The 18,409-nt window shown below is 49.7% G+C and overlaps 1 protein-coding gene across 1 annotated transcript in view; it reads right to left on the bottom strand.

The window, feature by feature from the left end:
- Window positions 1-18,409, bottom strand: part of Pcsk6 (proprotein convertase subtilisin/kexin type 6) — an 88,686-nt gene that overhangs the window by 23,202 nt on the left and 47,075 nt on the right. Inside the window, exons 8-13 of the mRNA XM_090321444.1 lie at window positions 16,689-16,901; window positions 13,874-13,974; window positions 12,574-12,677; window positions 11,895-12,012; window positions 5,343-5,531; window positions 2,816-2,952 (exon numbers count right to left, since the gene is read on the bottom strand). Of these exons, the coding sequence (XP_090177570.1) occupies window positions 2,816-2,952; window positions 5,343-5,531; window positions 11,895-12,012; window positions 12,574-12,677; window positions 13,874-13,974; window positions 16,689-16,901 (862 nt within the window). The remainder of the gene's footprint in view (window positions 1-2,815; window positions 2,953-5,342; window positions 5,532-11,894; window positions 12,013-12,573; window positions 12,678-13,873; window positions 13,975-16,688; window positions 16,902-18,409) is intronic.

The following is an 18,409-nucleotide window of genomic DNA, read 5'->3' as shown; positions in this document are numbered from 1 at the left end:
TTGTATCTTAATATTACATCATTTTATACTCAAAGGCATGAGCACTGAAGGGTGCTGATTCTCTTGGGTGGTCCTTCTAGGCTGAAGCACAATGGTATGTGGTAGCTATGTGATTCCCCAGTGTATCTGTTCTATTGCTGGTGCCATGCTGTTTTAATGGCTATTGCTTTAAAATATGCTTAAAACATGTACATGTGATTTGTTGTTTTTTCAGCGTCTCCAGCTACTCTCTCCACTTGGTCTTTGGACAGGTCGTTATCTAGGCCCACTCTTCCTGATGTCTCACTCCCTGTGCTGTATAGCAGGGGATCACATCCGAATGGCAGATCCGCAAAGAACGGATGTCTCATTGCCCAAAACACCTAAGCGTCCCTCTGCCTCTGTCCTGGGGCTTCCTGTGTTGCCTACTGGGGGAAAGGTCAGGCCTACAGCAGCCCAGCCTGTTACCGATGTCTCGGGACAGGTGAACACCCAGACAAGGCACCCATGAGCTGTCTGTGCTCTTGTGACTGTCTTCTAACCACAAGCCATGAAATAAGAACGCCACCCCAACACCCGGGAGCCAGAGACCAGCCTGAGCTAAAGAGAATCGATGCAGAACAGGCCGCTTGTTGGGCACAGGGAAGACACTCTCTGCAGCGTCGCTGCTCAGAGGCCAGCCCAGCTCCTCTGTAAGAGCACCTTGCAGCCTCAGGTGCCCAGGGTCTCAGGTCATGTGATACACATGGCTCACACATGGCCTGAGCATGCAGAGTGTAATTCACACCCGGTACAAGTCTATGCACCATTGGGAAAAGGCTGGGATGGGGGGAGGGTTGCCCTCCCCTCAGTGACAGGCCTGGCGTGTCACTTTTTGTCCCTTGGCTCACAGGGGCAGAGGCTGGCAAGCTGGGAAATGTGTGCCTGCCTCAAGAGCTGAACTTTGCATTCTCAGGGACTGAGCTGAGCACTTAGGGTGGAAATTAGAAAATGCAGCTAGACTTCTGGGAAAGATGAGTTGGGAGTGGCTCACGCTGCTGCCCTGTCTGGCTGGAAGAATCATCTAGTGACGGTGTCGTGGATACAGCGGGACGGAATGCAAAGCGGACAGCGCCCACCGCCTGGCGGCGAAGCAGGAGTCACACGTGCTTCCATTCCATTCCGAAGTCAGAGACCCCGGGAGCAGAAGAGGAAAAGAGATGACTAATCTTTTCTGGGTTTTAGCAAATAGTTTTAAAAACTAATTACATAAGCTGGGTTCAATCTGGCAGCAGGTAAGAGTTATTCACACGAGTGTATGATTCATATCACTTAATTACTTCATAAACCACAGGTCTTATCCAAGATTTCCAAATAGGTTTTATACAGCACGCTATTAAAACTGAGTGCCAAACTCCTTTTCCATGTGTGTATGTGTGTGTGTGTGTTGATCCTGGGTTTCGAACTCAGGACCTGGGCGCTGTCTCTGAGTTGTTTTTTTTTTTTTTTTTCCTGCCTCTGGACTAATGTTCTACCACTTGAGCCAAACCTCCACTTCTGATTTTGTTGGTAGTTACCTGGCGATAACTCTCATGGACTTTCCTGTCCCCATTGGCTTCAAGCTGCAATCTCAGCCTCTTCAGCAGCTACGCGCATAGTCGCGTGCCAGCAATTTTTCAGTTCTTTGTTGGATGGAGACCCTAGATGGTCCCAGGCTGACCAGGGTGTCCTGGCACTGGGCTGACCCCATGTCCCATGATGCACCAGCCGTGTGGCAGGCCCTCCCTCTTCCCTCACCATGACACGCATGCATCCTAACAGTACATGCAGGGCCCTGACGCCCTCCTCACTCACAAACAGACTTCCAGAGGGTTCTTTTGACCCTAGAGGAGCTACCATATTGGGGTCTTACTGTGAGCAGCACTCAACACTCAGTTCTTTCAGCCTCCATCACCCAAGCATCCATTCCTCATCCCTTCTGCTACTCAGCACTTTCTGAACACCATCACGGCTTCTAGAAGAGACATCTATCTTCTCAGAGACCCGAGAGTCTCAACCTTTCTCCAATCTGAGAATCTGCCAATCTGAGCAGAAAAGTCCGACAAGACTTTATATTTCTCATTAACCAGCAAAAGGCTGGACTGGAAGCATGGCTCAAGTGGAAGAGCACCCAGTATTAACAAGAAAGCTGAATACGAGTGACAGGTTCTGGGTTCAAACCAGATAGACACCCCCCCGCCCCCAAAAGAGGAGTAAATAACAAGTGTTGGCAAGGATGTGGAGAAACTGGACTTCTCGTAGGAGCTGAACAGAGTTACACATGACAGGGTGGTTTCCCTCTTAGGCATATACCTAGAGGAAGCAAAATCACTGACACACTGACCACACAAAATCTTACTGGAACGTTCCTTTCAGCCGTATGGACAATAGCTGACAGGAGTGGCATGTACCCACCAGGAAATATTATTTGTCCATGAAAATAGTGCTGCTCAGTGCCTAGCGGACAGACTCTGAAACCCCCCTAAATCAAAGCGGCAGAAGCAAGGGGCCTGGCAATGTCAGAGTCACGTGATCCACTCAGATGAACTGTCCAGGACAGATAAATCCATACCGACTGAAAGCAGGAGATTGGTGATGGCTAAGAGCACCGCTCCAGGAAGAAAGGAAAGAAGGGTGAGTCCTCAGTGGATCTGGGGTTCCCTGAGGGAGGATCAACTAACTGGTGGTGATGGTTGTACAAACCTGGGAATCCACAACATCACAAACCAAGCGTCACCAGAAGCATCTGTGCTTGAACAGCACGGGATTAAAAGGACGGAGACATGGTTGCCCTCCCGAGATGCTGAGAACCACTGACCTTGTTTGTCGGGGTTGCGGACCTGGGAGGGCAGGTCTTGAATTTCTAAAGTCCATTCACCTTCTGCCTTCTCTCCCCAACAGTGGACGGTCATGAATTCCCAGTTTGTAAATCCATCACCAGAAAAGTCCAGCAATCTATAAGAGGAAGTTAGGGGTTAGGGGAAGAAGAGGGCCCGCCGAAGTGAAGTAACCCCCGGGGCGGAGGGCTGGAGGGAGGAGACCATCACATATGGACATGGGAAAGGTGTTCCATGTCTCTGGACCTCCCTGTCCACGTCCCCTCCTCCCTCGGCACCTGAGCTCAGTCAGGTCAGGTCAGGCCACATGAGCCACAGAAACTGTTCCAAAATGCACAGTTGTAGAATGCATGAAATGTCCACAGGGGTCAGACAAGACTGTCTCTGTGGAAAGACGAATGGCTGTGGTTGGGGTTTAGCAGCTAAGATCGGGAGAGATGATGATTGACAGGTGTGGGGAGTGGAGTGGTAGACGAGGGCATGAAGATACTCCTGCATTTAATCGGAAGAGTCCCTTCCTACAGGGTTGAATGACACCGCCTTTTTCCCCCTTTCAAACGGGAAAGTCTTCCCCAGGTGTCCCTACCAGCTCCTAAGCCTTCAGCTCCAATTTCTCATACCTGATAAGCAGAAACTCCAAGTGGCTAGTGATCCCTGGGGATCGACTAGTGACCCCTGGCAATCAACTCATGATCCTCGGTGATCCACTAGTGATCCCTGGTGATTGACTCCCCTCAGACTTCTGCCTTAGCACAAAGCCATCAGGGCTGTCCTTGTTTCCTATATGAACTTTCTTTCCCATTCTTGCAGCACTGGGGAAAGGAAAGGAAGGCTTTGTGCACGCCAGGAAAGTTCTTCAACCCCCAAAGCCCTCTTGATCTAAGTGATTGCCCTGCTTTCTATGTGGAATAAAGGTTCTTAGAGCAGGGCTCTCTACTGTGTGAGAGAAACAAGCACGAGAGTGTCATGGGGCATGAGATTCCAGTCTTGATTGTGGGGGACACTCTGATATCTTTAAGGATAATAGGCTGGTGGAGGGGACATTCTGTGTGGAGGGGAAGAATCCCAGGCTCTCTTCTAAGGAACCGCCAAGCTCAAGGCTAACTTCCACACATGAAGCCAGGTAGAACCCAACATACTCGGAACCAAACAAGAAAACCAACCGTCTTCGAAGTGCTTGGGTGTTTAAGGATGTACACAGTCCTTACTGGAAGGCACTGGCCCCCTCCAAAGCCTGGCCCGTCCAAGAATGGTGGGAGATAAACTAGAAGGTAATAGATCCAAGTATGGAAATCTTGATCTAGTCCCAACTTCTACCATAATGGGGAAAGAAATGAATTCCCAAGTGGCCTCAGGGCAGTTGTTTCAGAGTACCTGGTGGCACAGGTACAGAAATTGGCAGCCAAGCACCCATGTGAAGCATTTTTTAAAATCTACATTATCATAGGTGTGTGTGTGTGTGTGTGTGTGTGTGTGTGTGTGTGTGTGTGTGTGTGTGAGATCAGGCCGTGGGTATTATCCCTTAGCTTTGGCTCAAGGATAGCATTCTTCCATTTGAGCCACAACTCCACGTCCAGCTTGTCCCTGGCTCACTGGAGATAGTAATCTCATGGAGCGCTTCTTTTGTGGCTTGGGCTGGCTTCAAGCCACACTCCTCAGACCTGCCCCTCCTGCGCAGCTAGGACTGCAGGTCCGAGTCGCCAGCACATTCGAGTCTTTTCATTCTTTGAGCTGCTTGTAATATTCTGGCAGTTTCGTGAGGAGTGAGCTGTCATCCACGGACATGAGAAACAGAGAGGTTATGTGCAGAGCCCGGGGAGGCCAGTGCAGAAGGGAAGGGCTAGGGTGTGAGCTCTGTTCCCCAGGGGCCACCCTGGGGACTCTGCCCTTGCCTGCCTGTCACCTCATCTCTAGGCAGCACCACGGATCTGGTCTGCCTTTGTCCCGAGGGCAGCTTAGCACCTGCTGTCACGTCACATGTGACTGGAGGTTGTCACGAACCGTGCAGGAAGTCTCAGGATTTCTGGGTCCATGACTGGGCAGTGACGTTTAGTGAAAACAGAAAGGCGTACCGGGCAGTCCTCCCTCACATTCTACCACCCACAAGCCCACGGATTAGAGCTCCAGCTGAGCGGCGTGTACAGGGCCAGGCCAGCCCACGCGGGTGGGTGGGAGGGGGAGTGGGGAAGGGACAATCCAGGGGGATCCAATGCCAAGTGAACAGGACAGGCGTGACCTTCAAGGTGTGACCTTCAAGGCACCTCCAAGGTCAATTTAAAAAAGACCAGCAGGACTCTTCATTCTCATTAATCAAGAACACAGATCAAGCAACAACTGCTTGGTTGCTTCCAGAACCATCTGGAAGGCAAGGCTTCTGGGTGGCCCTGCCTGGGGCCGAGATTGCCTGCAGGAACCCCGCACCCTGATCCCCTGCTGGACTCACGGGGGAGGGGAGGGAAGGGAGGGGAGGGGGGGAAGGGAGGGGAGGGGGGTTCTTCCCGGCCTTACCTCTTGGCCAAAAGCTGCGACCTGGTCCCTGAGGGAGAAGTCAGGTGGATCTGGAGGTCGCCACGGCGGGGGTGCTGGATGGTGACACGGGCCACCACGTGCTCCAGGTAGACCACGCGCTGGTCCGAGTGGTCGGCGCAGGCGTGGGTCAGGGCCGTGGTCCTTAGCACCTGCCCTATGGGGATGCTCCTGGAGGGGCGGGGGCGGGGAGGAAGGTCTAGTGGCTGTAATTACGTGTGTGTGCAGGCACAGGGGTGTATGCTGCTAAACTCAAGGATGCTCTCCATTAACTGTTTTGCCCCTGGCTGGCATTTCATGACTTGAATTGGTTGTCTGGTGATTAATGGAAAGGAAGAACTTTCCTGCCCAGGCTGGCTTAGAACCGCGACCCTCAGATCTCAGCCTCCTGAGTGGCCAAGATGACAAGTACCCAGCTGAGGACTTAGTAAGCTCCCATGTTCCCTGGTGTGGCCTCTGGGGTGGGGGCCCGCCAGGCATGGGGCTATCTTGTACACTCCATTCTAACCCATATCAAGATGCTCTGGGCTCTTGAATTGGCTGAGATGCAAAATGGGGTTTCTCCTGCAGGCTTAGGCCAGTGCATCCAGGGCCTGGCCCCTCTTGGGATGCCAGGGGAAGTGGCTTCTCTCGGTCCCAGGGGCCAGCACACATTCTGCATGGTCTGCCTGGCTCTGCAGGGCTTTAATTCCTACTCCTGCACGACAACTCATGTACAAGGACATGTTAAACTGAAACCCCTTTGTACAACTAGTTAGAGAACTGAAAAAAAAAAAAACCTTTTAATTAAAACAACTCTAAAGCTAGATGTCAGTGGTGAACTCCTGTAACCCCAGCTACCCAGGAGGCCAGGATAGAAAGATCATGGTTCAAAGCCAGCTGAGGCAGCCACGTCTATGAGACTTAAACAGCAAAAAGCTGGAAGAGGAGGTGTGGCTCAAGTGGTAGAGCACCAGCTTGAGTGTTCAAGTACCATACACACACACACACACACACACACACACAAAACAATGCTCCCCCCTCTTGCCTTGTGATGGGAATGAATGATGTTTATCTTGATGACTTGGGGTCAATTTTACTCTGAGATAGAACAGAGGAGAAGCACAAAGCTCCAATCACCCCAGATCATCTGATACCCTAACCCCATGCCCAGCACTGTTCCAGGCCATCCATTATTCTGGGCTTCCATAGCTCACATGTCTGCAGAGATCTGGCTCCTCAGCCCAACCTTTTGCAAACTGAAGCAAGGCAGAGACACATCAGTGGCTCGGCAGTACATGCCTAACTCCCTCCCCTCCCTAGCTGGCGTTTGGTTTATGATGGGGGTGCTTTTCCTCCGCTATGCCCGCCTTTCCTCTGGGGGGACTCTGAACATTTGCTCAGAACCTCTCAGGAATGACATTGCTTGGCTGTGCGGGGCCTGAGTCATAAAACAACAATCTAAACAGTTAGAAACGGTGAGGCAATTTCCTCTGAGACTCTGTAAACATATGAAAACATGCTTTGCATGCGCTGTAAACTGATTTAGAGGTGCTGGCTTTTCCACACTTTACTGTCTCTTAATGGTCAGTGGGCTCCATGGCAGTGGCAGAAGCAGATCCTGGTAGGAAGTTCTCAAAAGTTTCAGGAGCTGCAAGGCACCAGTACACTTCCAGGTGGAGCTCCAGCAGACCTCCTACCCAACCAGCTCTAGTGTTGCGGGGAGGGAGAAAGCTTCCTGGTGTGAAGAAGCAGATTTGCCACAAGACCTGACACTCAGAAACGACCTGACTCTCCAACTTCAGGGCAGAATAGCAAGATCAATACACACACACACACACACACACACACACACACACACACACACACACACACACACACACACACACACACACACACACACACACACACACACACACACACACACCTGCTATAACCAAGCTTTAAAATACCAACTGACCTTACCCCAATCTTGTTTTTTGGCTGAGGAAGCAATCATCAAACTATAGAACCAGAACTTGCTAAAATCCTGGGAAGCCTCATATGTGTGTATACGTGTATGTGTGTGTGTGTGTATGCACACACAGCAGTAGTAAGCTGAGCATGCAAAGCCCTGAAATCAAGTCCTAGTACTAGTGCAAACAAGCTATGTAACAAAAAGCTAAGAATACTAAGTGGCTATTATTCTGCTGCTAAGAAAGCTGAGACCTGGAAGGTTGGGATTTGAAGCTAGCCAAGGCAGAAAAGTCTGAGAAGGACTCCATTACCAATGAACCAGCCAAAAACTAGACTGGAGGTGTGGTTCAGGCAATAGAGCACCATCCATGAGCAAGAAAGCCTATTCAAGTAGGAGGCATCAAGTCTAAGCCCTGGAGTCAGCACATAAACAAAACAAAAGAAAATAATCTTTATGATCAATTAAGTTTTTTGACTTGTTCTCTGGTTAATCTGTCTTTTGGTGTAAGGATGTCCCTAAACCTATCTTTATCTATAGTTCAGAAAATAGGGGGATTTGTTCTAATTTACCAGGGCCTACAGGTGAATCAGGAGGCAGAGACAGAACAAATGTTACAGTCCAGTACGACTGTACTCAGAATAAGACTGCATCCATAGCACCATGCGTGCGTGTGTGTGTGTGTGTGTGTGTGTGTGTGTGTTGTTTGGGGGAAGGGGAAACCCAGTGATGATTTCTATTGCAATGACTTGAAGGCCTCATATGGCACGTGGGTATGTTGAGGGGTCCAGTGCCCAAGACAGCTGCAAAAGGGAGGGGAAAACAGGTTCTCAGCACTTGCCTTGTGCAGTGAGGAGCTGCTGGGGCTGGCAGCCCTGGGTCCAACTTCTGGGAAATCTGCCAAACCGGCCAGCGTGGCTGGCTGTGGGGGGCTGCATGAGGCCAAGCTGAGCAAAAAAGGAATGTCGCCAGGGCCAAGTGCATTTCTGCCATATGTCCAGGCAGCAAGAGGGTGCACGCAAAGGGACGCCAGGACAGTCCCTGCAGGGTGGCGGATCACTCTGCTTAGCCTGAATTTCTAGAGAAGCCAGAAAGCCTGGGTGGAGACAGCCCTTGAGCAGCCTATCCCAGCCAGCAAAGGATCTGTTGTCTCCTGACTTGATCCATAAGGTAAGGGTACAGGTAATCCCCAAGTTGTACACTCTTCTTGGGGATTTTGAAAGCGTTAATTCATGTAAACCACTTGGAAAGATGCCCAGAGCTTAGTGAGTGACTGTGTAATTGTTCATTATCCATCATTCACAGTTCTATGTCCTGAAGTATAAAGTTGCTTGAAAATGCACATCGGACACAGTCTGGTGTAATGGAATTCCCGAAATAATGAAATATCCGGAAAGAAAAGAGGAGGCGGTTAATCTGGAACTAACTCCTCACCATCTCTAAATAGACCATCTGCTGTACAGATAACCCTTCATAGTCAAAGCAACACAGTGGCTCTGGAGAGAGAAAGCTCTGCGAGTCTGTGGGTGTAAGAAAGAGAGAGAGAAAGAGAAAGAGAACAAGAGACAGAGACAAAGACACAGAAAGAGAAAGAGACAGTGTGTGTGGCGGGGGGGGGGGTGGGGGGGAGGGAGAACAGGAGAGAGAGACAGAGACACCGAGACAGTGAGCGACAGAAAAAGAGAGAAAGAGACAAAGAAGGGAAGTGGGATAGAGAGAGAAAACACACCAGCTTTAAACAATCAACAGGCCAAACTAAACTGTAAATTCTATCTGAACAGATAGCACAGCAAAAGCTTGAGATATGTCGCTAAGTTCTCCTGGCTTTATGTTGATTTAAGGACTCCTGTCATCAGGACGGATACACCCCCTAACTCTTGCCCAACTAGTAGTCTGGGTTTTTAAAGAGGGAAAGGGAGCAGTGGCCAGAAAAATTCCAAGTCAACTAAGACAGTTAATAGTCCTGCCTCTTTTTTTTTTTCATTCAAAGTAAGCTTGATTTTCTTTTTCAGCTCAAGAAAAATTAGTCTTCATCTTTCATCCATCTCCACACAATACACACAGACTGGAAAATAATTCTGCTTGGACAGATGTCACAGGTCCTAATGCTATTTGCTACAGGAAGGCTGTAAACGAATTAGAATTATTTGTGCCTGAGAGTGGGAAAGGAAGTGTCTGATCTGTCTGGGGAAACCTCATACCAGAGAAGCAAGTACAGCTCGAATTTCCACTCAGAGAACTCTTGGCCCAATATTGTCTTTCACTGGCAACATGCACCTGTCTTTGGGGGCCTTGGTTGACTCATTCCTGTAATCCTAGCTACTCAGGAGGCTGAGGTTCAAAGCCAGCCTGGGACTTTTCCCAGGTCTACCAAATTCCATCTCCAATGGATCAGCAAAATGTCAAGCTGTAGGCATGGTTCAAGTGGTGCAGTGCCAGTCAGGTAAGATAGCCCAGTGAGGCTGTGAGGCCTGGAGCTCAGGCCCCTAGTACCAGGTTTGCTGCTTGTGGACTCAGCAGAATGCTGTCTGTCACAGCCTTGCCCCACGCGGGCTGTGAAGAAGGCGTTTGGGTGCCTCAGCCTTGGTTCTTGAGGCTGAGTCTATTCTGGGGCTGGGGAGATCACAGACTACAAAGAGTCTGCAGGGTGTGGTCCTGTTTCTGGTGGCCTCCCCCAATCTCCTCACTTCAAGGGACTTTTTTGTGTGCCAGTCTTGAGGTTTGAACTCAGGGCATCCACATTCAAGGCTGGTACTCTATTACTTGAGCCACAGCTTCACTTCTGGCTTTTTGCTGGTCAACTGGAGATAAACGTCACGTGGACTTTGCTGCCTAGGTTGGCTTTGTACCACGATCTTCAGGTCACAGCCTCCAAAGTAGCTAGGATTACAGGTGTGTGCCACCGGCCTAGACTCCCGCTCCTGTCCATTATGAGAGACAGCCAAATCCAGGCCTGGGACATTTAAGCAGTCCTCAGATGCCACCATGAGAAGAAGGAATGGGAAGACGAAGAAAGAGGGCTGAGCTGGGTGGAGCAATGTCTACAGAGGCGGCAGCAGTTTTCATTTGTTTTAAGCCAGATGGGGCAAAATGAGACAGTAACTCTGAAGAAACTGACCAGAACTGGAGCAAAGGGAGAAGGGATAGGAGGCACTGATCAAGGACCACTTACAGGCAGTCAGGATGGCAGATGAGAGGCCAGAGCACCCCCAGAGGTGTCCCCTGGGGTGACTGAACTCTCCTTGGGGACCCCACACCCTCAGGAACCTCTAGTGATGGATCTGAGGCTGAAAATTCCAGAAAGACCCTGAAACAGTGCAATGTAAGGATGGCTTTCCTGGGGAAACAGAAGCCCCATTCTTGGTCTTTCTGGGGATTGTAGAGTTCTTATTTTCCTCAAAAGGCCAGGAACAATGTCAACCTGTGTTTCCCTCCCCATCTGCGTCTCTCCAGACTCTGTGTGCATTCCCTTAAAGAGCAAAATAAGGTAAAAAAATAAAAACAACTATTCGCCACCTAGGCACCATTCTGCCATCTTAAAAATGACTTCTGGCAGGAGAAGAATGCCTCTTTCAGGAGCTGCCCCGACCATGAGCCCCGCTAAAGGGAACTGGACAGCCCAGTGCGTCAGGAACCAGATGGGAAACTGGCACCCCTCTCCTCTGGCATCTGATGACAGTGTTTGTTTTCCAATCAACAAAAGCCAGTAGAGGCAAAAAGATCTCCTTATCTACAGAATCACCCGCTTGCTCTCAAATTTGGCAGGATAAGGCTGGAGACAGAAAATAAGTCTTGAGGAAGCCAATACAGACTTGCCCCGAACTGTCTGGTCTGGGTGGGTCCATTCTGTGAAATTTGCTATAGGAATGATCCTTCTATAACTATCCATCCAGAAAATTCTTCCTGAATCACTACATTTTGCAATGTTTAGGGGTGGGGGGAAAGGCCTAGTTTAAAAAGTAGTGCAAGGAAAGATTTCAGAGTGATCTACCTGTGTATGTTTGATAAAGTAATTGGTTTTTTGGCAGGGATGGGGACAGAACCCAAAACCTTGCACATTGCGAGGCAAGCCACTGTACCACTGAGTTATACCCCCAGCCTTCAATGTCTCAATTCTAATCACTTTATCACCTCTGTTCCCAATGTGTGTGTTTCCCTAAAGAATACAAATAATCATAATTAGAAACACATCCTCTTTAAAAAAATTTTTGTGTGTATGCCAATACTGGGGCTTGAATGTAAAAGCCTGTCACTCTTGCTTGGCTATTTTTGCTCAAGGTTGGTGCCCTACCACTTGAGCCACAACTCCACTTCTGGCTTTTTGCTGGATAACTGGACCTTAGAATCTCATAGAGTTTTTCTGCCCGTGCTGGCTTCGAATCTCAATCCCCTAGCCTCTTGAGTAGCTAGGACTGCAGGTGTGAGCCACCAGCACTTGACTAGGGTAGATCCCCCATCTGGTGGGTGATACTGAGCCTTACAGAAAAGAATTTGACACCAGGCTGCCATGCAGAAGCCCATGTGTGCCCTTTTCTATGTTCCAGGAAATGCGTGTGACAAACCCTCCCTCCCCCATCCATCCCCATCCAGCAGAGCCTTACCTGGGCCTCTTGTCCAAGGCAGCCACGCATGTATGCTGGGTCGGGACTGCAGTCCACTTCTTTGCCTCCACCACCAGAGCTTCTGCATCCACCAAGCCAAATCCATAGAGATGGCTAACTGGAAAGACAGGGCCTTCAGAGCCAGCTTGCCCACCGCTGGGCAGGGAGTGCTGACTTTCTGCCAGGCTGCTGCAGGACAGGTCATTCTGACAGTTATCCCATGACGTCATTCCCTGACAGAACCTCCACACAGGAGCATGGGCCAGGAGAGGTGGTCCCTATGGGGTCACAACAGGAGGAGAGGGCCCAGAGTGTTCTCTTGGTAGTAACTGGGACTTGAACTAGGGACCTTGTACTCTTGCTTAGTTTTTCAATCGAGGCTGGTACTCTTCCACTTGGGCTACAATGCCACTTCTGGCTTTCTGCTGGTTAATGGGAGCTAAGAGTTTCACGAATCTGTTTATTCCAGTCTGGCTTCAAAATGGGATCCTCAGATCTCAGCCTCCTGAGTAGCTAGGATGACAGGCGTGAGCCACCACCGGTGCCCGGCTTGTTTCTGATTCTTAGGCTACACAGTTAAGAACAGTAATGGACGTTATTGGGATTCACACCACCCCTTAAGCACCAGAGGAGCTGAGGATACCCTGGCCTTTGCCCAGCCCACTGGATGCTCTCGCACCTTTACGCCCAGCACCATTGGTCTTCCAGTCATTCGCCTTCAGGTGTGCCGGCCGAGATGTCTTCACCAGTAGGTGTTGCACATCCCTCCAGGTTAGCTGGCTGCTGCAATGACACAGTACTGACCAGTGACACCAGCTCAGTGTCCCTGGCCACTCAGGGGTGCCCACAAGCTGGTCAAGGCTGAACCGAGCCCGCTAGATTCACAATCAATCCCCAGCAAGGGTTCATTCCCTAAATGGTTTGCAAAGAATCCCTTCCACGTCAGGGGGCGTGGTGGCTCACGTATGTAACCCTCGCTATTCGGGAGGCTGAGATGGGAGGATTGAGGCTTGACTCCAGCCGGGGGAAGAAAAGTCTGTGAGACTCTTCCCAGCTTCACGTCCAACTTTTTGCCCATTAATTGGAGACCAGAATCTCATAAACTTCCTTACTGTGGCTAGCTTTGAACCTTGATCCTCAGATCTTAGCCTCCTGAGTGGCTAGAATGACAAACTTGAGGCACAGGTACCTGGCTCAGTCCTATCGGTTTCTGAGGAGAAAAAAAAAAACCCAGGAAGACACGTCTCTTGAGATTGCAAGGTTTCATGGACAGCTTTAATGGGAGGATGGATGGTGAAGCGGGGTTTATTTTCTACTCAGTTTTGTCAAACGAAGTTCCTTGTCTGTTTCCAATGAGAAAGGAAAGAGCAAGGACTTGTTAAGCATGTGGAAACGACTTTCCACACAAGTAATTCATTATTTAGAATTTTTAAGAAGGGCCTGAGAACACAGAAGCTAACATTTTGGCCTAGACGTTGGAAATATTTTTCTGTTTCTCTATTCACTTGGTAGCATTCGCCTGCTATTGTCTTCAGCTCTATGCAAATCCACATGCCAAGCATGTATAACGAGAAGAATTTATACATCCCAAACCTTCCTCCTGAATTCCTTCCAAACTCCACTACGACAGATGAGTACTGTCAAGGGCTTGGCTTCAGTGACAGTTTTGATGTCTGAACTAAAATCTGCTTTAGACCCAGGACTGCATATGGAGTTACCTCTCTGTGTGTGTGTGTGTGTCTGTGTGTCTGTGTCTGTGTGTCTGTGTGTTGGTACTGCGCCTTGAACTCAAGGCTGGCACCCTACTACTTGAGTCACTTCACTTCTGGCACTTTCGCTGGTTAACTGATGGGTCTCCTGGATTTGCCTGCCTCGGCTGGTTTCTCGTGATCCTCCGACCTTGGCCTCCTGAGTAGCTGGGATGACAGGTGTAAGCCACTGGTTTGGATAGACAAGAAGGAAGGAAGGCGGGCACTTACTTTGCTTCTAGAGCCAAGGCGAGCATGCCTGCCACCATGGGGGCCGAGACCGACGTCCCCGTGTGGCCGTCGGTGCAACGCTGCCGCAGGTCGGTGGTGACCTGGGTGAGAGGAGGGGTGGGGGCCACGTGTTACTCGAGGCTGGCTCTTGGGGGAATCAGATCCCCAGGCACTGGTGCCTGCCATGTGTGGGCAGTGACTGAACAGACCATAGGAAAACCATAGGCCTGGTGTCCCACAGCTGGGCTCTGCTCTTGGGCCACTGTAGGGAGGGGCTCCCACCAGGTGAGAGAGGGAGACTGAGGCAGGTAAAGGACAAGCAGCTTGGAGTCCTCACCCACCAGGAGCTTTGATGATGCGTCTACACAGACATGGTCCAGGACACGGGTCCCTTGACCCCCTGTCCCTGCCTCAGATGTCTGAGAGACCTGCCATGCCCAGACTTGTGACCCCAGGGCAGCTGGAACCAGCCGGACACTTGGGCCAGGTGGGGTTTCCCCATTTTCCCCAGAAGGCTGCAGATGGTGTCCACCTGGAGATACTCCCCAGAGAGCTGACAGGATGGGTTCTATCTGCAGAAAGCACACAGAGCCGACGTGCTCTCCATCTGTTTCAAGCCACTAACTTTGCTATCTTGTTATCATCCCTCTACCCATGGCAGGGTTCCAGCAGCCACTCTGTAACCTGAGGATACCCTTCCCCAAGCCCTACTACTGGGATTTAAACTCAGAGCCTGGACATCATCCCTTAGCTCCTTTATTCTACCACTTGACTCCCAGCGTTTGCTGGTTGATTGGAGGTAAGAGGCTCATAGATATTCCTGCTATGGCTACCTTTGATCCTTGATCCTTAGATCTCAGCCTCCTGAGTAGCGAGGACGACAGGTGTGAGCTTGAGATGAATTGATAGAGGAAACGGAAGCATTTTGTAGCTGGGTGCACACACATGCGCATACGCATGTGTACACACACACACACACACACACACACACATACACACACGCTGGCATGATTAAATAAACAAAGGAAGCCACAATCCTCCTTCCAGAGTGGAGTGACACCATCCTTTCAGGCTGTGGTACAGTGTGTCCAGTAACACGAGCCTCTACTTGCCCTGAGTCAGCCTGCAGGCCTCTGTCTGGTTTCAGCCCACGTGTTTAATTGAGTAAGACTACAGCAAGTTGGTGCTTAGTGAGCCAGATCAGATGCCAACAGGAACCGAACCCCATTCAGTCTCCACCACTAGGGTCCAATATTATACAGCAAGGAAGGATCAATGGATACTTCCGTGACCCAGCCTCGGATCTCGGGGGACTGGCCTTGGTACAAGGAAGCTTGGGTGCTCCCCTAAAAATCTGTAGAAATCAGCCAGGTACCAGTGGCTCACATCTATCATCCTAGCTACACAGAAGAGTGAGAGCTGAGGATCATGGTTCAAAGCCAGCTCGAGCAAGAAAGACCATGAGGCTCTTATCTCCAACAGATGAGCAAAAAGCCAGAAGTGACAGTGTGGCTCAAGTGGCAGAGTGACAGACACTAAGTTCAAGCCCAGCTTTGGCACTTACCTGCCCCCTCCAACAAATATTAAAAAAAATCAATTTTCAAATAATTTCTAAAGATGTGGCTAATTAGCAAGAGAAATGAAAAGCTACTAGTGAGCTTTGAAATTCCACCAGGTCTGGCCAGCTCCAGGATTTGATGGTAAAATATCTACAAACAAGCTTAATGACTACTCATCTGAATTCTGCATTAATGTAGACTGGAAACCATTCTTTCCTCCTTTTTTTTAATATTAGAAAGTATGTTGGGAAGGAAAAAGCACAAATTCCACCCATCTATTGAAACAGTAACTGTTTGAAAAAATAAATCAATCTGCTGCAGCCACCACCCCCATTTTAATTATTATTCTAATAATCAGCACTGTTAATAAGTATATTGACTTAAGAGTTATGAAACAGCTCATGTCCACATGGGAATTTTAGATTGCTATATGATTTGTGGGGATTAAGAAAATGAATGCATAAAAGTAAGTTGTCTTAGAAAAATTCCTTTTTAATGATACCTAATAGTACAACTGAGTCATTTTAATTGAAATCCAGAATTCATATAGAAAGATTCCCTTAAGTATTTCACTAATTTTGCTTGAGTTATTTTTTTGAAGCCAGCCAGGTTGTTTAATGTTGAGGTAATGTTTAAATGTAAGAAATTGTGACATGTAGCAAACCAACAAATAAAAAGTTCTTTTGCTGTTAAAAAAATAAATAAATAAAAGGCTGGGGACGTGGCTCAATGGATGAGGGCCTGCTTAGCATGTATAAGGCTCTGCAAAGAAAGGCATAGGATCACTGAACAGAGCTGGATAGACAAAAAGCCAACAGAACCCTGATACTAAGCAAGAACATGTGAATTTCTAGAACGTTCCAGCATAAAACCCAAGCTTCTTTGACACGTTGGTAGAGGACCGGTCAATTGGACTCTGAGAAATGTGACCACAGAATTGCAGACAGCTAAAAGGAGAGGCGATGAGAATGAACCCCATTCTTAAATGGGTATTTTTAGATGGCTAAAACCAGACAGGGTTTTAATTGGCATTCCTGGGCACAGAGGAGCAAGGCGGGGTCCGGGGCCGGGCTGCCCAGAGACTGGACTTGACCTTGAGACTCTCCAGTGCTTCACGGAGAGCTGAGGCTGGGAACCAACACCCCGCCCCACCATCGGGGGGCCCCTCCCCAACTCACCCTCCGGGGTGGGGGGGAAAGGAACCCTCCAAGGGCAGAGGCGCTGTGCCAGCCCTCCTGCTGGCAGGGGCCACTTACGATTTTGCGCTCGTAGAAGGCGCCGCTGCTGTAGGTGGTGGCCAGGGTGGACGCGCACTCCTCCAGGTACCAGGGCTTGTGGCCGTTCTCCGTGGTGCTGCTCACCGAGATGGTGTAGATGCTGTTGGTGTAGCCGTCGCAGGAGCAGTGGTCGCCCTCTCTCCCACCATTCCCGGAGGCCCAGACGAAAATGGAACCCAAGCCCTGCCGACCCTGGATGGGAAGCACACAGGATATCCACCACTGGGGCTGGAACCCCAGCCTTAGGGAGGATCCCACAGTGGCCTGGAGGCCCGCCTTCTGGGTTCTTCCAGAAGAGCACAACATGACCACCAGCTGGACAGCTCTGTCTGGATTTGAATGGAGGTTTGTAATCTGTGGCCCTAAAATTGCAGAATTACAGGATCCTGACTGGAATAAAAAAAAAAAAGATTGCAAATGAACCTTGCCCCAACCCCCACGCTGAGCCCCGCCCAGTGGCTCACACTAGCTACTGAGGAGGCCAAGATCTGAGGATGGTGGTTCAAAGCCAGTTCAGGCAAGAAAGTCCATAAGACTCTTATCTCCAGTGAACCAGCAAAAAAGCTGAGTGGTGGTATAGCTCAAGTGGTAGAGTGCCAGCTGTGGATGAAAAAGCTAAGGGATAGTACCCAGGCCTTGAGTTCAAGCCTCAGTACCAGCATAATACAACAACAACAAAAGAGCCCTTTGTTCTTCACGAGAAAATCCAGGGCCCTAACACCAGCCCTTCCGTTTCGGAGCAGAGATTCCAGTATCCATGAAAATAGCCAACAATCAAGGACTCTGAATAATACCAAGATGACAGGTGGCAATAAGATTTGCAACTTTCATTTTTTTTTTCTGGGTGAAGTTGCTGGTCTTGAGGGAAAGAGAGAAAAGGGAATTTCCCTGAAAACAGCTAAAGAGGAAGCCTTCTTGGAAAGCAAGCTAATTTTGCAAAACAACGAGGCTGTAACTACGGAGAAAATAAAAGTCCTGATCCACAATACTGGTGGCTGTCCGCAGGTCCTACCAGAGTTCTCTGGGGTCCTGCCACCATGGGCCAGGGTGCACCGGTCAGAGTGTCAACCCCAGGCCAGGTCTGTTTCACTGACTTCCTGTATGTATTTACTTTTATGCTGGTACTGGGGCCTGCACTTAGGGCTTAGGATTCTCTCCCTGAGCTTTTTTCTTTTTTTTGCTCAGGACTGGTGCTCTACCATGGCTCTACTTCTGTCCTTTTTATGTTGGTTCACTGGAAATAAGAATCTTTCAGATTCGTCTGCCTGGCTCTGAACTATGACCTTCAGATCATGGTTCACAGAGCTAGGATTATAGGTGTGTGCCACCTGAGCCTGACCAGTGCTAAGAACACCAAAGAAAGCAAACCTGGGGGAGACGGTGGTGAGCCAGGGCAGGTGGCCAAGCTCCCCTCTGTCCCTCACCTGCCAGATCCATGCTTCCTGATAATGACATAGCTGTCCTCACAGCCACCAACACTAGTCAGCGCTGAGCCAGGTGAACTGGGTCCACATGGCTGGAGTTGTTCATGGCCCTTGTTCACACCAGAGCTTGGGTGCCTGGGACCGAGGAACCATCAGCTCTCATAGGAGTCTCACTCTCCCAGTCCCAGGGGAGGAGATGGATGCTATGCTTGAGGGAGAGTCCAGGTGCCCGCCCAGCCCTTCTGCTTCCACCTGCCTCATAATGCCTTCTGTAGC

Source organism: Megascapheus bottae, chromosome 30 (genome assembly GCF_031878675.1).
Source record: "Megascapheus bottae isolate mThoBot1 chromosome 30, mThoBot2.hap1, whole genome shotgun sequence".
NCBI classification, from domain to species: Eukaryota; Metazoa; Chordata; class Mammalia; order Rodentia; family Geomyidae; genus Megascapheus; species Megascapheus bottae.
This window is presented reverse-complemented; position numbering and strand designations above follow the sequence as displayed.